Here is a 27,622-nt window from a genome sequence, read left to right as displayed (position 1 = left end):
ATCCGGGCTCCAGATCTTAATACACGCTATTAATCTTATTACACCCTCTTTAAGCCCGGCCTCCCCGCCCCCGCGGCGGCTCCAACACACTCCAAACCGGCCAGGAGTCGCGGTGTTTTCATGGGAAATGTAGTCCTGGATGCCGTGGCTCCCCGCGCGGCATTCTAGGAACGGACATCCTGGACTTTTCCCTGCGCATGTGCAGTCAACCCCAGTTCCCTGCTTCCGCTCTCTCGGGCCGTAGGGGTGCGGCCGGTTTGCCCTCAGGTGAGAGGGGCGGGGGTTCCTGGGCCTCCGCGCGCCTGGCGGGGGCGGGGTGGGCGTGTGGCCAGAGGAAGGGACCCGGACGTCTCGGGAGCTCCCCGCTCTCCCCGAGGCGGGAGCCCCGCCGCTGATGCCGGAGCCGGGCGAGAATCTAGACTTGGCAAAGGCGGTTGGGGACGGGGCCGAGCCCCGCGGGCTCCAGGGGCCCAGATGGGAGGAGTGCTTTAGGAAGATGTTCCCTGTGGACTGGAGTGCAGGCGCTGACTGCAGCCGGCCCTGGGAAGACCTCGTGCTGGCGGCGGGAGGGTAATGCACGTGTCGGATATTGGACATCAACCGTGAACCCGGCGTAAAGCGCGCCCTGGCCTTGAGCTTAAAAGCCGGAAAGATCGGGTAATTCCTCCTTTGTCACTTGGGCGTAAGTCAGGTTCTCATCTGAAAATAAGGATATTAGTAAAAATTTGTGGTGTTGTTCAGAAAGAGGTAAGTTGTCATCCATAAAGCATTTAACTAAGTGCTAGTGAGTAAGCACTAATAGGTACAAGGTATAAGCCAACACGTAGTGTTGGCTCCCATCATATTGGAATACACTTTGTTCTTTTTTATTTAGTATTTAACTTAATCTTTACAGCCACCCTATTTATAGGTATAACCATATAATTTTATTTTTTTAATTTTAATTCAATTATCATATAATGTATTGTTAGTTTCAGAGGTGGAGTTTAGTGATTCATCAATTGCATATCACACCCAGTGCTCATTACATCCTGTGTCCCCACTTAATGTCCACCGCCCAGTTACCCCATCCCACCACCGACCTTCCCTCTAACAACCCTGTTTGTTTCCCATAGTTAAGAGTCTCTAATGGTTTGTTTCCATCTCTGATTTCTTCTTATTTTACTTTTCCCTCTCTTACCCTGTGATCCTGTTTTGTTTCTTAAATTCTACATATGAGTGAAATCATACAATAATTGTCTTTCTCTGAGTTACTTTGCTTAGCATAATACCCTCTAGTTCCATCCACATCATTGCAAATGGCAAGATTTCATCCTTTTTGATGGTTGAGTAATAGTCCATTGTGTGTGTGTGTGTACACACACCACATTTGCTTTATCCATTCATCTGTTGATGGACATCTGTTCTCTTTGCGTAGTATTAACCATATAATTTAAAGAAAAGAAAAGGGAGACAGAGAGAGGAAAGAAACAAAACGGACTCAAAAGAATGACATTACAGACTGAAGGTCAAAAAGGTGAGGCAGCCAGGATGTAAATACAGCTATACTTTGCTCCCAGATTCAGCTATTCCTAATATCCTGCCTACCCAAAACCCAGCATTGCAGCCTTCACAGCACTAGTAGAGTGATGTCCCCACCCCCCCCCATTCTCAGGACTATGATTGTAGAGTCAACATGAGCCAAATGTCACTCTGTGGCAGGTGTATCTGTTCCAGGGTTTCTGGCATGTCTCCACAGCGGGGTAAGACTGAGCCTCCTGGCACTTTCTATGCTGTCCAGGCTATCTCTGTCTTCTGAAGGCACAGTCTGATATTGTAGTGCAGTGTTGTCTAGTAGATAAGGTGAGCCACATATGTAATTTTAAATGTTCTAGTAGCCACGTTAAAAACTAAAACGTATGGGGTGCCTGGGTGGCTCAGTCGGTTAAGCCTCTGCCTTTGGCTCAGGTCATGATCCCAGGGTCCTGGGATCGAGTCCCGCATCAGGCTACCTGCTCAGCGGGGAGCCTGCTTCTCTTCTCCTCCCCCTGCTTGTGCTCTGTCAAATAAATAAATAAAATCTTAAAAAAAAAAACCAAAAAGCTAAAATATGAGAAGTTAGTTTTAAGAACATGCTCTTTATCTCAGTATATACAAAACATGATTCAACATGCAGTAGCCACATTTCAAATGTTAAATAGTGGGATATGGTTAGTGGCTGCAGGAATGGGTGAGCATTCTAATGAATTTTTGAGGCCCTACACCAGTGGATCCAAACCAGGATGATTTTGCTGTCCAGAAGACTTTCGGAACTGGCTGGAGATGATTTGGGTTGTCACAACAAAGGAGGAGTGCTACTAGTGTCTGGTGGCTAAAGGCCAGAAATGCTGCTAGACATCTTACAATGCACAGGATAGGCCCCGCATGACAAAGAATTATGCAGCCCAAAATGTCAGCATTGCTGAAGTTGAGAAACTTTGCTCTCGAAAGTTTCAACTAAAAGGAATTTGTTTCCTAGGCCTAAGTCTCAACACGTCTGGAACAAAGTAGCTCTTGTGTGGGAGACAGGAGAGGAGCCCTGGGCACAGGAGTCCCACCGGGAAGAAGAGCTCATCTGACAGGAACCACCCTCACCAGAGCTTCAGAACATGCAGAAGAACCCAGAAAAGAGTGGGTCCTAATTTGCTCCACCAGAAGCAGTTCTTAATTACCTTGTCCAGAAAGAGCCAGACTTGGTGATGTCACCTGGACCAGCTTGCAGAAGGTGGTGAGCTGGGATTGAAAGAGATGTGTGACTATCAGGCCATATAGGAAAAGCCACAGCCAGAACCAAGGAAATTCAGTCTCGGTCCTTGTTAAACAGCCCCCCATTTTCCTCATTTTTCCCTCTTTCCAGATTCTGAGCCACTCTCACATTGTCCATCACAAGTGGCATCTAGAGATAGGCGGAGGCTTCCTTTATCCTGAACATACAGAATTGTAAAATGACAGTATCGGAGGGGATTTCTATCTCTGACTTTTTTGAAACTTTAAAAAAAAAATGGAGCTTGAGATGTATGTCCCCTGGTCACCGAGGACAGAGCTAGGAGCAAAGCACAGTGCAGTTCATTCTATCACACGTAAGTCACTAGAAGTGTCTCATCAAAAGTCTTACCAAAAGAACAAAATGATTTTAAAATATTTTGGCACTAAGGATCTTTTCTTCCACAGTTTTCTGTTGATTTTCTAACTCAAAGTATAAATAATACGATATTAATATTACCCTCTTTTAATTTTTTGTTAGTTTGAGGGGGGCATACATTTTAAAAATTAATAGGAAATAAGTTACAGTCACCAGTGAAAAACAGCAGGGTTATATCCACGTGATCATATCAGAGATGTATTACATATTCTGGGAGTGCTGTCTCTACGTGGTGCTTCCTGCCCCTTCTTGAGGGTCAACAGAACATTTTTATGTAGGGAGGCCTTTTCCCCAGCTGGTGCAGTGAGATTTTTAGGCAACTGGTGGAAGCTCACCAGACCTTTCATAATTGCATTCCTCTTTCCTTATCCCCAGCATATCTGTCACAGTTCTCTGTACTCTCCCAACAACAGCAGAAAATGAACACATCTCAGGTGAGTTATTTGTATACACCCTTTTTTATAATGGATTTTATAGGTGGTTGATTAACATAGAAAAGTAGAAATTGAAATGGATCAAAACCATTCAAGGAACGTAGAGGAAAGCAGGTGAGTAGTACAGCAGAGTTGGCATGTGGGTAGATGCAGTCCTGTGAAGTTACAGGTTTTCCAAAGTGCAGGTGCGGATGTCTTCCTGACCTTTCTGATAGCCATGGCAGAGAGTCAGACAGTATTTGTTTCAAGATTTGCATTGATGAGAATCTTAAACCTTCCTCATGGAATCTAAAGTCACGAAAGTCAGGGAAAATGTCTTTGTTGGTCTTCAGGTAGGTGAAGATCTTTCCAATAACAACCTGGAAATCGTTGTAAAATGTTTCCATTTTTTCCTCAGTGGAAGTAAGGGGCGCATTGCCAAAGTAGGGCTTTCGTTAATACAGTTATCCATGTAAATAAAACAAAAATAGTAGACCTTTTTCTGATCACTCTGAAAGATCCAGAGATAATACTTAGACTAACTGGAGGTCAGCATGAATAGCTGGTACATTCATGTCCTGAAAATAGCTCTGTGTAAATCTTTCTCTCAAGTACCTGTCACGAACAAGTTGTTCAGCAGAGAGCTGAAAGTTCTATTCTCTAGCAAATGCTACCACACTTGCCATTCACATTGTAGTCTACTGCATGACGCTTTGGTGTCTCTCCTCATATGCCTGTGACCGGCACTTACCAGTGACCTAGCTACAGTCAAGTCCAGTGGGTCTTGCCTCGTCCTTACCTCCCAGACCTGTCTGCAGTGCCTGACTCTGCCCCTACCCTGTCCTTCTGGACGGTGTCCTGTGTTAGTGTCTGTGATGGCCTCTGCTGCCGTCCTGCCTGTTTCTTTCATGGAGTCATCTTTCTTTTGCCCTTTCACATGTCTCATCACAAGTTTCTCCTCCTCCTCACTATTTTTCTAGCTGGTCTTCTTGACTCATTTCATCCCCACTCTGGTTTCAACAGTGATGTTTTTCCTAGTTCCCACAAGTGTGGCTCTGCAGCCCACTGGAACCAATAGCACTTTTTAAAAAAAATTTTATTTTGTTTTATTTGTTTTGTTTTGTTTTTTTTGAAAGAGCATGCAAGCAGGGGGAGAGGTAGAGTGAGAGGAAGAGAGAACCCCAAGCAGACTCCCAGCTGAGTGTGGGACCCTACATGGGGCTTGATCTCATGACCCTGAGATCATGACCAGAGCCGAAATCAAGAGTTAGGCACTTAACCAACTAAGCCACCCAGATGCCCCACCAACAGCACTTTTTATGATGATGAAAACAATCGTATCTGCATTGTCCCAAATTGGCCACTACCCACATATGCCTGTTGAGCACTTGAAATGCAGCTAGTGTGACTGAGGAACCAAATTGTTAATTTGTTTTAAATAGTTACACGTGGCTAGTGGCTGTCGTGTTAGACATAGTTGACTCAACATCTCTGTGTAGGTATCTAAAACTGATTCAAAGTAAAAGTTAACATTACAGTCCTTCCCAAACTAATTTCCCTCATCTTTCCCTATTAGCTGATATGTCCCCAGTCAGCCAGACACCAGCCACAAAAGTGCAGTACATCCTGGCTTCTCTTGTCCTCACTGTCTCAACTCCTGGCACATTTGGTGTGTAACCATGTCTTCCTGCTTTTCCTGTTTGTCAAAGATAACAGCAATTTTATATGGTCAAACCTAACATATTTTAAATGCATTCCTCTACTTTATTCCTCCTACTGCTATCTCATGGTCTCGCACCTGAACTGCCGGAATAGCTTCTTTACTAACCTGCCCACTTCTTTCTTCACCTACTGAAGCACGTATTCCACATGGGTAGTTCATATAAATGTTAGTGAAGTAATGTCTCGTCCATGTGTAAATCACCTCAGTGACTTGGCATCCCACACAATAAAATGCCCAGTTCCTCGGAATAACATTCAGGCTTTGGAGACATTACCCCTTCCTACGTCTTTTTTTTTTTTTTTAACTTTATTGGTGCTCTCACTTTTTTGACAACTGTTTATTGAGCAGCTAAGATGTTCCAAGGAAGTGACATGCGCTATACTTAAAGTTTAAACAATACAGATGTTTTTCTTTCCAAATAGTGTTCACAATCTAGTGGGGAATGTGACATTAAAAAATTGACTATGTAACTTTATTGTACAGCAAACCAAACTTCATTTAGTTTTTTAAACACATCCTCCTATTCGTGACTACATCATATCATCTTCTCATTGTCTTCTCTGGATTGACCTTTAGAACCGTGTCCTCATTCCGTTCACCTGAGGCTATGAACTGAATTATGTGCCCCCCCCCAATTCATATGTTGAATCCCTAACCCCCAGTGTGACTGTATTTAGAAATAGAGCTTTTAGGGGGGAATGAAGTTAAGTGAAGTCATGAAGGTAGGATAGTAATCTAATAGGGTTAATGGTCTTTTAAGAAAAGGAAGAGAGAGAGAGAGACAGAGATCTGTCTCTGTTTCTCCATACACAGGCACCAGGCAAAGGGCATGTGAAGACACAGCAAGAAGTGGCCATCTGTAAGCCAGGAAGAGAATATCACCAGAACCGATACTCTCATCTTGGACTTCTGGCCTCTAGAACTGTGAGGAAAGAAATGTCTGCTATTTAAGCCACCCAGTCTATGGTATTTTGTTACGGCACCCTGTACAACTAAAACACCTGGCTCTTTACTGTTTTTTTCTTTGTTTTCATTTATTTTTAGTTGTAAAATCCAGATAACATAAAATTTATCATAGCCATTTTTTTATACTCATTGCTTTATTGATTCAATCAACCTAGCAAGCTATCAAGAGGGATAAGAATAAAGATAAAAATGAAAACGTGATGGCTGCCAAAACAGATCACTTTTTCAAAAGACATATATAAAGACAATAACTTCACAACTGATTATAATATCTTGTCTTCTCACTATAGCAAGACAAGTTCTTGGTTACCTTCATTTCATCCTCCCTTCCCTGACCCCACTGTGGTATAGGGATCTGTTATCTGCTTCCACAGCACACAATTCTGGTCACGTGTAGAACTGTAACTGCCCATTATCATAGCCATTTTTTAACTGTACATATCCGTAACATTAAGTACATTCATATTGCTGTGCACCCAATCTCCAGAATTCTTCATCTTGCAGAACTAGAGCTATACCCATGAAACAACCACTCTCCATTCCTCCTACCAGTCAGTCTCTGGCAACCACCATTCTACTTTCTGTCTGTGAATTTCCCTACTAGTATATGTGGAATCATATAGTATTTGTCTTTTTGTGACTGGCTTATTTCACTTCATATAAAGTCCTCAAAGTTCATGCGTGTTTAGCATGTATCCGAATTTCCTTCCTTCGTGGGCTGCGTAATACGGCATTGTGTGTATATACTACTTTTTATTTGTCCCTTCATCAGGTGACAGACACTTCAGCTGCCTCCACCTTTTGGTTATTGCAAATAATGCTGCTACGAACATAGGTACACAGATACCTCTTCGGGACACTGCCAATCTAATGGATATATATGCCCGGAAGTGGAATTGCTGGCTCATGTGGTACTTCTGTGTTTAATTTTTTGAGGGGGCACCATTCCATTCCACAATAGCTGCACCATTTTACATTCCCACCAGCAGTGCACAGGGATTCCAGTCACTCCATATCCTCACCAGCACTTGCTCTTGTATTGGTAGTGACCATTCTAATGGATGTGAGGTCTGGCTCTTTACTTTTGACCTGTCACGAGTCAGCTTTGGTTTCCTCATGCAGGAAACAACACGATTTTCTTGTCCTCAGCTTCTCTGGTTGAGATTGCTCATCAAACTGTTTTTGAATAAAAGAGTATTCCCTCTCTATATGGAATTGGGCCACTGAAAGAATTTGGATTTCTATCTTTCTCGGAAAAACGTCTCATTTCTCACAAGGCAGAGCCCAAGCAGTTACTATCTTTTGTCCTAGAAACCTGTGCAGACTTGTTCTACGTATGACAAAAAGGCCTGTTCTTCTGAATGAAGGACTCTCCAAGAAGTTTTCCTGACACCCCTGTCTTGTGTTTTCTCTAGAATGTTGTCAATTAGCCCCCTCCTCTTTAAGACCGGATCACCTCCAGACTGTTTGTATGCTTTTAAGAAGGACTAAATTCTTGTGGGCAAGCACAATCCGCTTGGAGAAGATAATACATAGGAGGTGCTGGGAATAATGCGGAGATTTCTTCCTCATACATGGTAAACAAGTTATAATTAAAGGCATTAGCTGATTAATCGATCTTTTGAGCTGTATTGGCATCAGGGTTTGTAATTTGTCACGGAAAGGACAGGTTGATGTTGTAGGCTTAGTTGGTCAAAGGTGGTAGTTGAAAAGGATCATGTCAGTCCTGAAGAATGGGTGGGATTTTAATTGGGGCAGAGTAGAGGGAGGTTACTGCATTTTGAGGGAACAACATGAAGGCCTAAACAAAGCATCCAGGGTCCAGTAAGAATCTTTGCATATTACACTTTGGAATTCCTCCTAGGGAATAATAAGAGATAGAGATTGAGATAAATGTTGGAACTAGACTAGGTATATTATTAGTTTGCTAGGGCTTTCATAATAAAGTACCACAGATGGGGTGACTTACACAACAAATTTATTTTCTCACAGTGTGAAGGCTGAAAATCCAAAATCAGGGAATGGACAGGGTTGGTTCCTTCTGAGGGCTGTGAGGGAAGAGTCTGTTCCAGGCCTCTTCTCTTTGCTTATGGAGGGCTTTTTCCCTGTGTCTTCACACCATCTTCCCTCTGTACAAATTGGGTTAGGGCCTACCCTAACAACCTCAATATATGCATTTTGTGTCAGACAAAAAGCATATAACACTAGAAGTCCTTGGATGCCATCATTAAGGGTTTGGTTTCATCTGAGTTCTGACATAGAACATGGGGAAGAAATTCATGCAATAAAATCAGTTTTCCTTTTAATTTGGAAGTACGAACAGTATGTGAAAGGGGTGAAGTAAGACAAGATGACTCTGGAGTTTTTCTTGACACAAGGGCAGAATGATGATGATCCCTGTTCCAGAAGTGTGTGAGAGCTGAGATTGTGCACAATTTAGTGTATTTCTAAGTCATTTGTGTGTGAATGTGTGTGTGTGTGTGTGTGTGTAGTTGTTAATCAGCCTTCCTCCTTTTTGCTAATTTTAACGGCTCTTTAATTATTAAAGAATTAACCCTTTTTCTGACGTGTGACCTATATTTCCATGTTTTGTCATTTGTCTTTGGACACAGTTTGTCTACCAGACGAGGTTCTTTCATTTTTACTAGTGACATTTTGGGAAATTTTTAACTTATGGAAAGATACAAAGGGATAATGTAAGAGACATGTTCCTACCTTCCTAAATTATTAACTGTAAAATTTTGTTAATTTTTCTCTTATTTGCACTCTTTCTTTGTTCCTTTTTATTTATTTCCTTAACTGAGGTATAGTTTTAATACTAGTGAAATGCATTCTTAAGTATGAACTGGGTGGATTTTTACATATACATACACATACGTACAGACGTAATTTACCACTCAGATTAAGATGAAGAACACTTCCATCACCCCTGAAGTTTCCCTCCTTCCAATTTCTAGGTGATAACTACTGCTCTGCTCTGCAGAGACAACTACCATTCTAATATCACATGTCAAAAAAAAAATAGGATAACTTCATTTTTGAACATCATGTAAATGGAATCATATAATCTGTACTCTTACAGGGAAGGGGAGGTCTGGCTTGTCTCTCTGTATGTAACATTTGAGATCATCAGTCTTGCTGTGTTTCACTACTTCCTTTTTTATTGCTGTGCAGAATTTCATTATATGACTGTATGATGATTTGTTTGCTCTCATGTGTTGGTGAGTTTTTTCACTTGTATTTTCCCATTTGGGGACTATAATGAATAAAGCTGCTGTGAATATTCCTTTGTGTCTGTTGGTGTATCTTCACTTCCCTTGGTTATACCTAGAAATAGAACGGCTGATTCATAGACTGAGCATATGTTCAGCTTTACTATATACCACAATTAGCTTTCTAAAGTGGTTGAACCCATTTATGCCACCAGTGTTCTGGCTGTACCAAATTCTCACCAACACTAGCTACAGTCAGTCTTTTTGATCTTAGTCATCCTGGTGGCTGTATAGTGGTCTCTCATTGAAATTAATAGCTTTTCTGTAATAAATACTAATTTCAGTACATTATTTGTGTTTTGACCATGTAGATATTCTTTTATGTAAAGAAGTTCTCTTAGTTAGAATCCTTGCTTTTATATTGATTAGTCAATTTTTTCTGTATTATCAATACAATTCATTTGTCAGATGTGTATGTTGCAACTGTTTTTGGATTCTGTGGCTTGGCTTTTTTTTTTTTTGAGTAATGTCTTTTGGTAAACCAAGTTCTTAAATTTCATAAAGGTCAGTATCAATGTTTTCTTTAAAGATAGTTCTTTGTGTGTCTCTTTGAAAGATCTTTCTCTTCTCTGAGATCACACAAATATTCTCCTGTGTTCTTAGCAGATGCTTGATTATTTGAGCTTGATCCACCTAGAATTGTTTTTGTGTATGGTATAAGGTAAGTGTCAAGATTCACATTTCCATGTGGATAGCCAGTTGCACTAGCACTGTTTGTCGAAAAGACCATCCTCTGTCCACTGAGTTAAAACAGGGCCTCTGTTGTCAATCAAGTGACCATATATATATGTAGGTCCATATCTAGACTTTGTATTCTCTTCCTTTGATCCAATTTTTTTTCCTAGTACTTCACTGTCATAATTACTGTTGCATTACAATAAGTCATGAAATATGGAAGTGTAAAATATTTAAAGTTTTACTTCTTCAAAAAATTTATTGGCTAATTTATAGTCCTTTGTATTTTCATAGAAATTTCATTGGTTTCCACAGAAAATCTGGTTGGGTAATTTTTCAAAAGTAGAGGTGAAGTCTTTGACATGTTTGATTAGATTTATTCCTATGTATTTGATTTATTTTGTTTTAGTATTTTTTTAAGATGTTATTTATTGAGGGGCGCCTGGGTGGCACAGTGGTTAAGCGTCTGCCTTCGGCTCAGGGCGTGATCCCAGCGTTATGGGATCGAGCCCCACATCAGGCTCCTCTGCTGGGAGCCTGCTTCTTCCTCTCCCACTCCCCCTGCTTGTGTTCCCTCTCTCGCTGGCTGTCTCTATCTCTGTCAAATAAATAAATAAATCTTTAAAAAAAAAAAAAGATGTTATTTATTGAGAGTGCATACATGTGCCTGAGCTGGCGGAGGAGCAGAGGGAGAGAGAGAATCCCCAGCAGACTCTGCGCTGAGCCCAGAGCCTGACATGGGGCTCAGTCTCATGACCCTGAGATCATGACCTGAGCCTAAATCAAGACTTGGATGCTCAACCAACTGAGCCACCCAGGCCTCCCTGTTTTGATCCTATTATAAATAATATTGTTTTTTACGTTTCATTTTCTAATTTATTGTTGGTTTATTAAAAAACTGGATTTTTTAATACTGATCTTTTATCAAGCTATTTTGTTAAGTTCACTTTTTCTAGTAATTTATTTGTAGATTCTTTGGGTTTTTTTTTCAAAGATTGATTGATTTTAGAGGAAGAGAGAGAGAGCATGAGCAGGAAGGGCAGAGGGAGAGAGAGAATCTCAAGCAGACTCCATGCTGAGCCTGACTTGGGGCTTGATCTCACAACCATGAGATCACAACCTGAGCCAAAACTAAGGGTCGGACGCCACCCAGGTTCCCCTGTAGATTCTTGGATTTTAAATATGCACAATCTTGTCTTTTGCAAATAAAGACATTTTTACTTATTCCTTTCCAATCTTTATATCTTTAATTTCTTTTTAAGCCTTATTCTTGTCTTTCTAGTACAAGGTTGAATACAAGTGATGATAATAGAAATCCTTTTCTTATACATCACCTGAAGGAGAAAGTACTCAATATTTCACCATTGAGTCTGGATTTAACTATAGGATTTTTATACACACTGTTTGTTAGAATAAGGAGGTTTTGTTTTTGGTTTCCTCTGAATTTTTAATTGTACATGGATGTTATACTTTGTGAAGTGCTTTTTCTACATCTAGTGAGATAATAATATAATTTTCTTCCTTAATTCTGTTAAAGGGGTGAATTATATTGACTGATTTATCAATGTTTAACTAATCTTGGATTCCTGAGATAATTCCCTCCTGGTCATAAAATACTATCATTTAATATGTCTCTGGATTCAATTTGTTAATATTTCAGTTAGTATTTTTGAATGTGCATTAGTGGAGAGATAATTGGCCTGAACTTTTCCTTTCATGTAATGTCTCAGTCAGGTTTTGGCATCAATACTATTATTATGCTCTCATAAAATGAGGTGGGAAGTGCGTCCTCATTTTCTGTTCTCTGGAAGTTTAAGATTGTTGTTATTCTTCCTTAAATGTTTGAGAAAATATACCTATAAAGCAGCCTGGCCTTGGGATTTCTTTGTAGCTGGTTTTTAATTATAAATTCAATTTCTTTAATAGGTATAAGAAAATCTGAATAATCCTATTTTTAGTGTCCTTTTTTTAGTTTTATGAAGATATAATTCACATACCATACAATTCATACATCTGAAGTATACAATTCAGTGTTGTATAGTCATCACCACAATCAATTTTAGAATATTCTCATCACCTAAAAAAAAACCCCAAAAACCTCTGTACCATTAGCCATCACCCCCCTAATCCCAACATACCCCAACCCAGCCAAAGGCATCCACTAACTTTGTCACTATAGAGGTGTCTCGTTTGCACATTTAAAATAAATGAAATTGTACAATATGTGGACTTTGTACCTGTTTCTTTCACTTAGCCTAATGTTTTCAACGTTTCATTGTAAGGATATACAACATTGTGTGTATCCATTCATTGGTTGATGGACATTTGGATTGTTTCTGTCTTCTGGCTGTTGTGAATAATGCTATTAACATTCAAGACGTGTGTACAAGTATACAAGTTATGTTTTTCCTTTACAATTTTGATGTCTTTCTTTTTCTTTCCTATTTGCTTGGGCTAGAACTTCTAGTATAATAAATGGAATTGGATACAGCAGGCATCTTTATCATATTTTTTTTTATTTTTGGAAGAAAACATCCTGTCTTTTAGCGTTGTGTGTGATGTTAGCTATGGGTTTATCGTAAGTACTTTTTTCCCCAAGTAAACTCTACTCCCAACATGGGGCTCTTAAACTCACAACCCTGAGATCAAGAGTCGCGTGCTAGCGACTGAGCCAGCCAGATGCCCTGCGAGTGCTTTTTATTGTGTTGAGAAAGTTCCCTTTTATCCCTATTTTGTTGAGTGATTTTTTTTTATTATTATGAAAGGGTACTGGATTTTGTCAAATGCTTCTTATGTATCAACTGAGATGATCATGTGGTTTATTTCCTTCATTCTATTACTGTAGTATGTTACATAGATTGATTTAATTTGGTGAACCACCTTCACATTCCTGGGATAAATCCTACTTGGTCGTGGTGTATAATCATTTTAATATGCTGCTATTCTGTTCGCTAGTATTTTGTTGAGTTTTGCATCTATATTCATAAAGGATATTGGTCTTTAGTTCAAAGTAACTCAGAATAAGTTAAGAAGTGTTCCCTTTTCTATTTTTTGGAAGAGTTAGAGAAGGATTTGTATTAATTCTTCTTAAACATTTGGTATAACTCGTCAATGAAGCCATCTGGTCCTAAGCTTTTCTTTATTGGGAGGTTTTTAATTATTCAGTCTCCTTCTGTGGATCTGTTCAGATTTTCTGTTTCTTTTTGAGTCAACTTTAATAGTTTGTATGTTTCTAGGAATTTGTCCTTTTCCTCTAGGTTATCTAATTTGTTGGTGTACGGTTGTTTATAGTACTCTATAATAGTCCTTTTTGTTTCTGAAATGTCAGTAGTAATGTCCCCCACTTTCATTTCTTATTTTAGTAAATTTGAGTGTTTTTTCTTGCTCTACCTAAAGGTTCACCAATTCTGTTGATTTTTCAAAGAACCAGCTTTGTTTAGTTGATTCTGTTGTTTTCCTGTTCTTTATTTTGTTTTTTGTTTGCTCTAATCTTTATTACTTCTTTCCTTCTGCTAGTTTTGGGTTTAGTTCACACTTCTTTTTTCTAGTTCCATAAGGTGTACAATTAGGTTATCGATTTGAGATCCTTTTAAATGTGCTACAGCTATAAATTTCCCTATGAGCACTGCAAGCTGTATCTCGTATGTTTTGGTGTATGTTGTGTTCATTTTCATTTGTCTCAAAGTATTTTGTAATTCCCTTGTTAGTATTCTTTGATCTTTTGGGGGTTTATTTAGAGTGTTGTTTCATTTTCCCATATTTTTGAACTTTCCAGTTTCCCTTCTCATTGATTTCTTGTTTCATTTTATTTTGGTCATAGGAGGTACTTTATATAATTTTAACCTTTAATATGAATTGAGACTTGTTTTGTGGCCTAATGTATAATCTATCCTGGGGAGTGTTCCATATGTACTTGAGAAGAATGTGTATGCTGTGGGTGTTGGCCTGACTGTTCTTGTAGATACCTATTTTTGTATCCATCTTGGTCTAGTTGATATAGTATTGTTTAAGTGTGCTTTTCCCATATTGGTCTTCTATTTAGTAGTTCTATCCATTATGAAAGTGGGGCTTTAAAATCTCTGTTATTGTTGAATCATTTGTCTTTTTAATTCTTTCAGTTTTTGCTTCATTTATTTGTATTTTAGGTATGTGTATGTTTATAATTGTTATATCATCTTCATGTATTGACACTTTTACCATTATAAAATGTCCTTATTCTCTATTTTTGTCTTAAAATATATTTTCTCTAGTCCTACTATAAGCAGTCCAGGGCTTTGTTGGTTACTGTTTACATAGTATATTTTTCACCAGTCTTACTTTCAAGCTATTGTGTCTTTAAATGGGAGGTGCCTGGGTGGCTCAGTCAGTTAAATGGCTGCCTTTGGCTCTGGTCATGATCCCAGAGTCGTGGGATCAAGCCCCATATGGGGCTCCCTGCTCAATGGGGAGTCTGCTTTTCCCTCTCCCTCTGCCCCTCCCCCTGCTTGTGTTCTCTCACTTGCTATTTCTCTCAAATAAATAAATCTTAAAAAAAAATATAAAGTGTGTCTAGCAGACAGGATAGCAATTGGATAATGTTTTTTTAATCCATTCTGCCAGTCTTTGCCTTCTAATTTAAGTTTTTAGCCGCTAACATTTACTGTGGTTACTGATGAGTAGCAGGTATGTCTTCCATTTAGACATTTCTTTTCAGTGTGCAATAAGTCCTTTTTGTTTTTCAACTTCACTATTACTTCTTTTCTTTTGAATTAATATTTCCTAGTGTGCCATTTTAATTACCTTGTGCCTATACCACATTTTTTCTATTAGTGGTTACCTTGTTGATTACTTTTAACATCTTAACTGTGACGATCTTGTTCAGATGAATATCAACTTAATTTCAAAAATATTCTAAAACTTTCCTTCTCTATAGTTCCATCCCCTTCTGCTTTATGCTGTTGTTATCTAAGTTACCTTTTTATACATTGTGTGAGACCTCTAATTACTGGTTTATGCAGTTTTCTTGAAATCATATAGGAGAAAAATAAATACAAAAAAAATACACTTACAGTGCCTTTTGTATATTCACCTGTGTAGTAACTTTTACCTACATCGTTTTCTTTATTCTTGTGGATTTGAGTTATTATCTAATGTATTCTCATTACAACCTGAATGACTTCTCTGTTAATATTTCTTATATAGTAGGTGTACTATTGGCAGATTTCCCCAGTCCTTGTTTATTTGGGAATGTCATAATTTCTTCTTCACTGTTGCTGAATTTTGAAGTCTTGGTTGATAGACCTTCCTCTCAGCATTGTAAATATGTCATACCCCTGCCTTCTGATCTCCCTGGTTCCCAATGACAAATCAACTGCTAACTTTATTTTGGAGCCTTTAGAAGTGATAAGACACTTCCCTTTTGCTGCTTTCAAGATTCATTGTTTTTTCTGCCCCTTCTGCTCTCTCCCCCTCCTATTCCTCTCATGTGTATGTTGCTATATTTGGATGTTTGGTTGTGTCCCACAGGTCACTGAGGCTTTTTGTTCATTTTCCCTGTTTTTACTTTCTGTCCTCAGATTGTATCATCTCATTAGGTCTATATTCAAAATTGGCTGATTCTCCTACATGTTCAGATCTGCTATTGAGACCTCTAGGGAATTTACAATTATTGTACTTCAATATTTCAAGTTTTCAAATTCCATAATTTCAGCTTGCTCTTTCATCAGCTATATATTATTTTTGTCTATTTATATTCTTTATTTACATTGCATGTGTATTCATTTATTTTAGTTCTTTAGATATGGTGTTCTTTAGTTATTTTTATATATTTAAAACAGTTTTTTGAAAGTCTTAGTCTAGGGGCGCCTGGGTGGCTCAGTTGGTTAAGCATCTGCCTTCAGCCCAGGTCATGATCCCAGGGTCCTGCGATAGAGCCCAGTGTCAGGCTCCCTGCTCAGTGAGGAGTCTCCTTCTCCCTCTCTCTCTGTGCCCCCTCCACTCGTGCTCTCTCTCTCAAATAATTAAATAAAATCTTTTTTAAAAAGTATTTATCTAATAAGTCCAATGTTTGGACTTCCTCAAAGACAGTTTCTACACTCTTTCATATATAGTTTTGAAACTTTTTCATTTATTCGTATGTCTTAAATTTTTGTTGAAAACTAGACATTTAAAATATAATGTGTTATTTATCATCAGAATACCACTTCCACCACAGCTGTCATTTGTTTAGTGACCCTGTTGAATGGATTCTGTACAACCTATATTCTTTGTTGTGTGGACATCCCCACACCATTGGTTAAATAGTCAGCTAATAATTGGACAATGATTTCCTTAAGTGCTTGTAACCAGTAAGGCTCCAATCTTTGCTAAGATGCTCCATGTATAGGTTGGGGCATGCCTTCAACAGTTAGCTTGGCATTTTACTATCTTGAGTTCACCTTCGCTTTTCTTTCACAGAGCCCCAAGGTTAATGAGAGGCAAGTTTAGTACCTTCTCAGATTTTTCCTGAATATACACATAGCCCAGGGCATGTGTACCACCTTCTAGATTCCCAGAGAAATGTCTGAGCTTTTCAAAGCCCTTTCTGTATATATCTTGCTCCAACTTCTCCTAAGCTTTTTAATTAGACTGTTGTTTCCTTTAAATGTTACAAACTGCCTGAGGTAGCCATGATGGTAAAGAATATCCCATGGTGTTTTTTTCTTTCTTAATTAATGTCATGCCCCCAGAGAAAATTCTATTTGCAGTAGGTGAGCTTTGACTTATGAATGGGATGTTCAGGGAGCTACCAGACAAGTCAAATAATGACAGTTCTCTGGGGCTTATCTTCCAATTTAATCTCAGTTTTAGGCACTAAGAACTTGCATCTCACCATGTAGGTATTTTATTACCTAGGAGAGACAGGGCAGAGGGGTCTGGGTAGCATTTGGTAGGGTCTGCTACTGCTGTCCCCTTACTGCAAGGCGATACCACCAGTGGCCTCAAGTTATTTTTTTTATTGAGCTTTCCCTAAATAAGTGATATAGATCTGAGTGGATTTAGCAGTGACTTTTCTTCCCGTAGACTAGCGAGTACCCATGGCACAGGAAGGGACTTACCCGAGATTCTTCCCCAGTCCTCTCTGTGCACAGACTAGGTTCTTAGAGAAAATATCACAAAAAGGTAGAAATCACACTATATCTGTGACACACACCTCGTTCTCAGGAACTTCACACTCTAACATTTGTGCACATGTGGCCTTTATCAGTTTGTTAAAATTTTTCTAGCTTTATCTTTCTATCATCTTATATGAAGTTTTGTAGCATATGGTCCAGTAAGCAAACAAATGGGTCCTGATTCTCCCTACAGATGCCTCTCTTTCTCCTGATTTCAGACTGCTTATTCGTTAAGCAATTTCATTTCTCTGATGAATAAAAGAAAAAAGAAGACCTTAATTTTCAATCTGCCTAGCTTTGTTCTTGTTGTAAGGATGTTAGTATTGCTCTTTTCAGCTTTCTACATCTCTGAGCTAAAATCCCAAAGCCACACTGTATGTTTGTAATCTTTTCTAATTTGGTGAGACAGACTTACTGTCTTTATTTTTAATATGCAAACTGCACTAGAAAATAATTGGTTATGATTATGTTATCCTGTATGTTTCAGTTACTCAAATTGGTTATTTATGTCTTTTAAACCCTCTATATCAGTGGTCAGCAAACCTCATCTGTAAATGTCAGGTGGTAGGCTTTGTGGGAGATGTGGTCTCTTCAGAAATACTGAACTCTGCGGTTGTAGTGCCATAGCAGCAATAGGGAATCCATAAACAGATGAATGGGACTGTGTTCCAACGAGACCTTACTTACAAAACAAACAAAAAAACCCAGCAAGCCAGATTTTTCCCCCTTGGCTGTTGCTGACCACTTTCTAAATCTCTATTGGTTTTTTCAGTCTGCTTGCCCTGTGAGTTGAGAGTTGTGTTAAAATTACTTATACTTTTATAAAACTACTTATAATTGTGGATCCATCTGTCTCATTTTCTATCAACTTTTGTTATACATAATTGATGTCTCACTATTTGCAATGGTTATTGTCTCTAACATCACCATGAACGTTAAATTAGCGGATACTGAGTCATTGCTCCTGGGGGAAATACAGTGTTAAGTTCCTTCGAGTTTCTAGTCAAAACATTTTGACATTTTGGTCAACCATTCAGCATATCACCTTGTATTATGTGTGTTTCTGTTTAAAAATGCCTTATTTAATATATTGTTTCATGAATAAGAACTAACGGCCAACAGCGCCCTAATTAATGCTCAAACAAAGTTTATCTAACACAGTTGGTCTCCCTAAGACATATCACAACCTTGCACTCAGGAACACTAGACAGCATTTCTGCATTACACAGGTGGGGGAACACAAGAAAAATCACAAAAATCTAAAGAGTGTGCTAAATAGTCTGCAAAAAGAACATTTTGCAAAGCATTATCGTGTTCCACTCCAGCTAGGAAAATATGGTGGACACTTAAATCTTTTATCTTTCTGCAAGTGTCCATAAATACTGCAAAATCATGAGTATTGAGGTTAGAAGTATATTTTAGTGAGGTGAATTTGCAGATACAGGATCTGTGAATAATGAAAATTGACTGTATTTGGAAGGTAAGTTTTCAAATGCATACCACCTTATGTTTTTTATATTTTCTGTTAAAAGGATCATAAGTAGTTAATATGTTTTATCATATTTTCTTACCTTTATTGTTTTTTATGGCTCATAATTATGTATATTTTTTCTTCCTGTTATTTTCAATCTACATATATTCCTCTCTGTTATTTGTGTTTTCTTTGTTGCTTTTATGCTGTTGGTCTTTTTTTTAATTGATTGGTTAGTCCAAAAGTTGGCAAAATTTGTCTGCAATGGATCAGATAGTAAATGTTTTCAATTTTGATTGTCATAAGGTCTCTGATAGAATTAGTACGCTCTGCTGTTACAGCACAAAAGCTACCATGAACAATGCAGAATGATTGGGTATGTGTGGTTATGTTGCAGGAAAACTTTCTTTATTAAAAAAGTGGTAAGCTAGATTTGGTAGGTAATAATTTGCTGACCCCTACCCTAGAATATGCTCAGGGTAGTATATTGGGGTGTTTGATAAAAATTGTAGGAATCTATCATTTTTGCTTAAAAAAATTTTTTTAAAACAAAGTTTAATATACTTAAAATATGTGCATAGAACTCATAAATACATAAAAATTAAGTTAGAAATATTTTTACTCATTGAATGCTTCCACATTATAAGTTAAAGTTAGATTCAAAATACGCATCCTTTGTATTGATTTGTTTTAAATTCTTTACAGTGAACATAAGAATTGTTTTTAGGGGTATTTTCTATGTCACCTAATTCTGAACCCTTCAGATTGAGCAGAAATGTCCTCTTGCAGGCATCAGTGTCATTCAAGGACGTGACTGTGGAATTCACCCAAGAGGAGTGGCAGCAAATGGGTCCTATTCAGAGGACACTGTATAGAGATGTGATGCTGGAGAACTACAACAACCTAGTGTCAGTGGGTGAGCAGATAAGCCTAACCCTCATCACAGCATATAGAAGGCATTTCCTTTTTATGCACCAATACATATGAATATTTTATTTAGATTTTAATGTTATTGAGGCATGTCATTCAGGAGTATAAAATTGACTAGCCCCTTTTGAAGAATAAAAGAAGCATTTTGTCAATGCCCCATGATAAGTTCAAATCAGGATCTTCAGGGTGCTGCTTCTGAAGCTGTATCTTTTTACACTTTGGAAACTGAAAAGCTCATCATCCATCCTAAATACTCCATTGTTCCCTGTGTACAGGGAACTGCATTTTCAAACCAGCAGTAATCGTCAAGTTGGAGCAAGGAGAGGAGCCTTGGTTCTTAGAGGAAAAATTCTCAAACCAGAGCCGCCAAGGTGAGTTCCTGAGCACTAGCAGACAGAATTCTCTTGGGGTATTTAAGACTGCAGAAGGTCAGTTTGGCATTAAACACCTTTGTATTTGAAGACTTTTCTGTTAGGCTTAAAGGCACAAAAAGCACCAATCAGAAGAAAATGATTAATAAACTTGACTACATTAAATTGAGGACTGTGTTATAAAAGATACCATTAAAAGGAGGAGAAGACAAGCCATAGAGAAGCAGAATATGAATATAATACAAGTAACCTAGAAAGGATAAGTACCCTGAAAGTGTAAAAACTTCCACAAGTCAGTGTAGGAAAAGGTGACAACCCATTTGAAAAATAAGCAAAAGACCAAACAGGAACTTTTAAATAGTCATTAAATCTTTGAAAATGTGTTCGGTCTCTCATTAGCTTTCACAGAATGCAAAAGTAAATACAAAGTGAGATGAGAGACACATGGTATGATGTCACATTAACAAATTTGGGAAAGCCAAGTCCTGATCAGGATGTGAAATAGTAAAGAATCTTACTGATGGAAAATGTAAGCTGGTAAAACCACTGTGTAATCAGGAGGATGTTACCAAATCAGGTTAAAGTTTTACATAATTAGTAAGCAAGGGGGGTGCCTGGGTGGTGCAGTCGTTAGGCGTCTGCCTTTGGCTCAGGGCGTGATCCCAGCGTTCTGGGATCGAGCCCCACATCGGGCTCCTGTGCTAGGAGCCTGCTTCTTCCTCTCCCACTCCCCCTGCTTGTGTTCCCTCTCTCGCTGGCTGTCTCTGTCAAATAAATAAAACAAAATCTTTAAAATAAAAAAAAATTTGTAAGCAAGGAATTCCTTTCCTAACTATATACCCTACAGAAAGGCATGATTATATTCCATAGGGTGAATAAAACAGTATTTACTTAGGGCAGTATTGTTTGTTTTTGTTAAAAATTGGGCTCATCAGCAGTAGAATGAAGAAAGAGTTGTATTCCTTAAGGATAATTAGCTCCATAATCTTAAGCAAAAGAAACCAAACAATATAAATATGCATGTGTGGCTATTTTTATATGTAAATGTCAGAAATGCAAAACTCAATTACATTTTTAGGAATTCATATATGGGTGGTAAAACCGCACACACAAAAAATCAAGGAAACAATTATATAAATATTAGGAGAGTAGTGAATGGGCAGAGATAAATAGGGATTTTTGCAGAGCCATTTTTTTTGTTCTGTTTCTTGACATGTTTTTTTTTCCTAATTCAAGTTAGTTAACATACAGTGTAGTATTGGTTTCAGGTTGACAAGGTTTCTAATTATATTAGTTTTCCCTCTGTACTGTTTAACTGTTCATGTAAGTTTTATGCAGATACAAATTATGTTTCATACTTAGGAGAGTGAAGAAATGAACCAAAAATAGCAGATGGTATTTACAACTCATAAAACCCTCAAACGACAGCCATCTAGAATGCATAAATGATTTGGACCTTTCTTAAATGCCATCTTTGCAGCAAGGCCTTCCATGATACCCCATTTAAAATCACACCCCTCGGGGCACCTCACTGGCTGAGTCAGTAAAGCATGCAGCTCTTGATCTCAAGGTCTTGAGTTCAAGCCCCACATTGGACATAGAGCTTACATGCATACATAAAATACATATACCCCACATATCAAATTGAAATGTGGAAATTTAGGATGAGGTGATCAGGTTCACTTACCATTCAATTTTGATAAAATAAAGGTACCACAGCAGGAATTGAGCAGTGAATCTAATTCAGTTGCAAGAATAGAGTTTCCTTTTATCAGTTTTACACTTGTTTGTATTACTGTGACTTATGGATGGGTTAGATCCTGAGCTATAAACTTTTCATTTAATCATGAGGGAAGTTGTACTATCAATTTTGATTTGATGTTGAAGAATTGAATGGAAATAAGGGATATCAAATTGAAAGTAGTAGACTCTTGAGTATTCTATCAGTATAGCCTAGATAGCGTAGGACTATATTTCCTCAAAGCAAACTCTTCCCCTGTTGGGCCTTGTCCATCAGTGCTCATTATCTCCTAATTCTTTTGTTACTGTACTTAAGTTTATATAAGTTTATATAGTCCCATTGTGTTCATCCCATTATCTGGTTTTCCTGTCTCCTAAAATAACCATTAGACTTTTATGTCTAATTTCTATTCTTTCTCCACCCCGGTAGGAAAATGCAATTTATCACAATCCAAAAATGCAGATGTGTAATTATTACCAATTTCCTCTCTCATTTTCACTATTTCAATATTTCTTAAAGGAGGGTGAGGATACACACACACACAAATTATTTAATCTTGGAAAACCAAAAAATGAAATGCAATATAGGCTATATATTTCCCACCCATAAGAAATGTAAGGTTCATAAGATATTTACAATTTATCTCTGTTTTAGAAGATTACGGAGATGACCTGATGAAGAAGAACAAGAAAATCCAAGATAAACACTTGCAGGAAATAATATTCATCGATAATAAACCATTGACTGGAGAGGAAGAGGAAGTTTTGGGAAAACAGTTTAATCTGCACCTAGCCCCTGTTTCAACAAAAATATCCTGTAAATATGACTCATGGGGAGTAAATTTGCAAAATATTTCCCAGTTTATCATTAATAATAGAACCTATTCAACAAAAAAAACAAATTGTTATAGTGTATGTGAAAATTTGTCTTTCAAAATTAAGTTTGAGAGAACTCATACTGGAGAGGAGTTTCGTGAATATAATAAAAATGGGAAAGCTCTCAGTTTTAAGGAAAATCTTCCTGAGAATCAAAAGTGTCAAACTTTGGAGCAAGCTTTTACATATAATGAAATTGGAAAAGTCTTCTATAATGAGGCTGCTTGTGTTACACATAAGAGTATTCACACAAGAGAAAAATCCTATAAAGATGATGAATTTAGGGGGAAAAGTGAAAAAACAACTATCTTTGACTATAAAAGAACTGGGATAGGGGAGAAACATTCTCTTCTTAACCAATGTGGGAAACCCTTCTGTGGAAAATCAGCTGTCAAGGAACACAATAAATTTAACATGGCTGTGAAACATAATGGATGTAATGCAAGTGGAAATAATTTCAACAAGGAGTCACACCTCACTCAACTTCAGAGAATTGCCACGGAAGAGAACCAGTTGGTGTGTAATGACAGAACACAAACTGGGGATAAAACCTTTGAATATCATGAAAATAGGAAATCCTGCCAGATGTCAGCCCACAAAGTTCGCCAGAGAACTCACTCTGAGATAAAACCCTATAAATGTAATGAATGTGGTAAATCGTTCTTTCAAAAAGGACATCTCATTCAACATCAGAGAACTCACACAGGAGAGAAACCATTTGAATGTAATGAATGCGGAAAAACTTTCTCCCAGAAGTCACACCTCAGTACGCATTGGAGAATTCACACAGCAGAGAAACCCTACAAGTGTAATGAATGTGGGAAAACATTTGTCCAGAAGTCAACCCTCAGGGGACATCAGAGAATTCATACAGGAGAGAAACCCTATAAATGTAGTGAATGTGGGAAAACTTTTGTTCAGAAGTCAACCCTCAGAGATCATCATAGAATTCACACAGGGGAGAAATCCTTTCAGTGTAATGAATGTGGGAAAACTTTTGGTCAGAAGTCAAACCTCAGAATACATCAAAGAACTCACAGTGGTGAGAAAACATATCAATGTAATGAATGTGAAAAATCCTTCTGGCGAAAAGACCATCTCATTCAACATCAGAAAACACACACAGGAGAGAAACCATTTAAATGTAATGAATGTGGGAAAACTTTTGCCCGGACATCAACCCTTAGAGTGCATCAGAGGATTCATACTGGGGAGAAACCATTTAAATGTAATGAATGTGGGAAAAAATTTGTCCGGAAGGCAATCCTTAGTGATCATCAGAGAATTCATACAGGGGAGAAACCTTTTCAGTGTAACAAATGTGGGAAAACTTTTGGCCAGAAATCAAACCTCAGAATACATCAGAGAATTCACAGTGGGGAGAAAGCTTATGAATGTAATGAATTTGGAAAATTGTATAAGAAGTCAACTTTAAATGTTTGCCAGAGAGTTCAGGGAGGAGGAAAACCCTATTGATATAACAACTGTGGAAAATTCTTATGGCTGAAAGACCAAGCCATTTGACTCCAGAAAACCCACACAGGAGAGAAACCATATAAATACGAATGTAGGGAGAATTTTATTCAAAAAGCAACCCTGAAAGTATATCAGAATATACACAGACTAATATTTCTTTCAAGGTACTATGGAGAGCCCTTTTGAATGAAGCCATGTCCTTCAGATAACACCCAAAATTTCCCGGTCTCCCTTTCCTCTGTGTAGGTCTTTGGGACTATGGATGCTCATGTTTTATGCCACATCCATTTGTGACAAAAGACCTCACTGACAAACTACTAGGATGCTGTCAGAATAAAATGGAGATGACCCAAGACAACTTTGAGTATCATACTTTAACATGGCAGCACAGCTTTTGCAAGGTAAAAGGGTGTCTGAAATATGTGAAACAAAATTCTCGTTCACATCTTAACCTTTTGAACATTTGTGATCAAGCAGTAAGCTTGTATTCTATTGAGCTCTTACATGTTTACGTCTGTTTCCTTTTGAACATAATTTAGCCATCCCTCTGCTGGGGAGGTAGAAAGTTATTATATAAGCCAAGCTTACATCAGTCAGTGGGGATAACACTTCTTAAAGGGTTGGTGTGAGGAGTCCCTCAAAGATCATCAGAGAATTCATTTTAAAAAAATCTCTTTTCAATGTAATGAAATAGATTAGATACCACCTCTTATAGGGCTTTCGATGAACCTAAAAGATTGGAAGATTTTTGGTTGAAATGTGAGCACACCTGTGCAAGTAAAGTAAATGCTTCTTTAATGTCATGAAGCCACTCTCCCTTCACACTTTGTTGTACCTCCATATGCCCCAATATCAGCTGTTTTAGGGGAAGGAAAGCTTCTCGTCTCCATTGGGGACCCATGACCATTGGAACCCACCCAAGTATTTTGGGGAACTTTTAGGGAGGAGAGGGGCTCAAATTTGTATGGATTTATGGGATACAGGTGCCCAAGTCAACATCTTACCACTTTACATGGAAGTAGGGAGTATCTAGATTTAGAAAATAATGTTAGGGCAGGGGTTACAGTAGGCAAGGGAAATGAATGTGACCCTGTGAATAAATTGGGGCCCTTTAAGCCAGTGCAGTGTACTGTGGTTACTTCTAAATCTGAAAGTGTAGTAGGAACGTGTTATATGCTGTACTTCCCCTTCCCATAATTCAGAAGGGATTCTCCAGTCAGGAAGAGTTTTGTGTAAAGAAGATATCTCAGGTCCCGCAGGCCTTAATGACCACTTTGTACTTCAATCTCTGTGACTAGGCATTCTCTTGATTGGCATTTCTGACAAAAGGAGATGCCCTTGATGTGGGGGAGAAGGGTGGTTTGACTTGATACCCTAACAAGGCTACCAAGTATACTTCTTTTGTAAAGCAGCTATTAGCTTACTCTTGGGCTCAGCTGGCTAACAAGATACAAAGGACAAAAGCCTCATGTGTAAGATGCACATGGTATATTTAAGAATACAGCTGTCCTGGTCCCAGTAGTATCTCAGCTGTATATCAGATTGTAGCAGCTGTCCCTTACAGAGGAAACCTATCCCCCACTCTGCTGCCTGAAGCAAAGCTGCTGGCTCAGTAGGGCCCTCAATTCGTAGAAGTTACTCTGATGGGGCCTGGGCCAGTGGCAGGCTAGTAGGAATCACCGGACACTGACTATCCAGTCTCAGTGCCATTATACAGACCCCAACATTGATGTGGCTGCTCCTCGCAAAGGCCAGGACACAAGGGTGTTCTCAACACGGCAGGTACTCCGTTTGAGACTTGCAGCGTTTGTATTGACTCTGGTTCTTACTGTGCCTAGCTTTTTGGCACACTGGTAGTAAAACTGCAGGCTGACAAAAGCACTCTTTGGTGTGTGAACTGTGGGGGGAAAGTCAGCTGCTACGCACATCTGAGTTGTGGAACTAGGTGCCCTATTCTGTGATAATACTGACTGGACTTAAGCTGCTGAGCAAGACTTCGCTATCCTGATTGCCAACATTGCTGCCCGGATCCATCATCACACTGACAGAGCAAAATGTTCACCATCGTAACTGCATACAAAGTAGAAGTCTCTCTATACCCAGTGTTTCCTTTTATGTCATTTGACGTAAGAATCTACATTGTTTCCCCTCTGTATTAATATTCAATTCCACATGCCATTTGATAATTCATCTCTTTCCTACTGATTTCAAATATGTTCGCATACTAAATTGTCATTCATAAAGACCGCTCTTGACCCATTCTCTACATTCTGTTAGCAACATATGCTCCTTTTGGAATCAGAGCTGGCAATACCTTATATAAGCCAAAATATTCTATCTTTGTAGCCTAATACTGAATTTTTCACTGATGAGTGTTTCAATCAGGAAAAGATAAATACTTCCTAGGACTTTGAAAATGGAACATCACACACTGGAGCTGCCAACGCTCTTGCCAAGATGCATCTGCAAAAAAGATAATAACTAGTTAGTGCTGTATTCCCAAAAAATAGTCAAGAGTTATTGTTGGCGCTGTTTTAATAATAGGTGGTAATATAAAGTCATTCTTTCTTAAAACTTTTTCTGTTTCTTAAGATATTTAAAATCCTCTCCCTCATACCCCTTTTTATGTACAATCTTTTAGAATTGTGATTGGGTTTGCTATTAAGTTCAAGATCGTCTACCACTAGAATGAAGTTAATTCACCCAAGGAGTCTGCGTCAGTCATTGGAAGTCCAGGTGACAGGGTGCCATGATTGGGCACTTAGGCTTTATCTGCTGTCCCCTACTGGGGTAGGCCCACAGAACACCTCTCTGTATAATCATACATTATCAGCTATAGACCATGGTCTATGCTATACCCATGAATGCTCCCTTCTCCCTGCCTGGCTGATCTCCTTTTCAGGTAATGGGCTTTTATTCCAACAGACAGATGCCACGCCTAGAGACCCTGGAAGAGTCCTTTTTCTGTCTGCCTGCCTACTGAGGGTCTTTATGCTGATTTTAAAAAGCCTCCATTGAGGACAGGATTTTTATGTTTTGTTCATAATGTATCCCAAGCAAATGAAACAGACCCTCTACATATTAGGCACTCAGAAATACTTGCTGGAGGTGGAATTGTCAAAGTGAAATCTGAACATATTTTCTTTTGATACTGTGAATGATCTTTTATGATTATTCATCATTTATTAAAATAGTTAAGGAAGATTATTGCTGTGAGCACCACTCAAAGACTTGTGTTTTGGATATTTTAAAAAGTTGCTAAAAGAAACGTGTTCTTAATATTCAGAAGTGTACAGTACTATTCTTCAAATATTTGTCACCCAAAATAAAATTTATTTTCAAGAAACTAGAATCCCCAATCCAAAATTATGCCTACATATCAGTTCTTATTAACTTTGTAGAGTGCAGGCATTTTT

General features: G+C 38.4%; 1 protein-coding gene across 15 annotated transcripts; it reads left to right on the top strand.

Moving 5' to 3' along the window:
- Positions 1-204: 204 nt before the first annotated feature.
- Positions 205-27,622, top strand: ZNF510 (zinc finger protein 510). 15 transcript variants are annotated; one of them, XM_019809423.2, is made up of 8 exons: positions 205-267; positions 2,498-2,743; positions 3,536-3,594; positions 6,110-6,220; positions 7,035-7,839; positions 19,603-19,729; positions 20,019-20,114; positions 22,510-27,622. In XM_019809423.2, exons 5-8 carry the CDS (start codon positions 7,837-7,839, stop codon positions 24,204-24,206), a joined length of 1,923 nt encoding a protein of 640 aa, XP_019664982.1. In that variant the 5' UTR covers positions 205-267; positions 2,498-2,743; positions 3,536-3,594; positions 6,110-6,220; positions 7,035-7,836; the 3' UTR covers positions 24,207-27,622. The 15 variants fall into 15 exon arrangements, 14 of the variants coding, with proteins under 14 accessions (XP_019664982.1, XP_019664981.1, XP_034502938.1 ...); XM_019809422.2 differs by having other exon boundaries at positions 6,110-6,262; XM_034647047.1 differs by having other exon boundaries at positions 6,110-7,173; positions 7,678-7,839.

This window comes from Ailuropoda melanoleuca, chromosome 17, assembly GCF_002007445.2.
Source record: "Ailuropoda melanoleuca isolate Jingjing chromosome 17, ASM200744v2, whole genome shotgun sequence".
NCBI classification, from domain to species: domain Eukaryota; kingdom Metazoa; phylum Chordata; class Mammalia; order Carnivora; family Ursidae; genus Ailuropoda; species Ailuropoda melanoleuca.
This window is presented reverse-complemented; position numbering and strand designations above follow the sequence as displayed.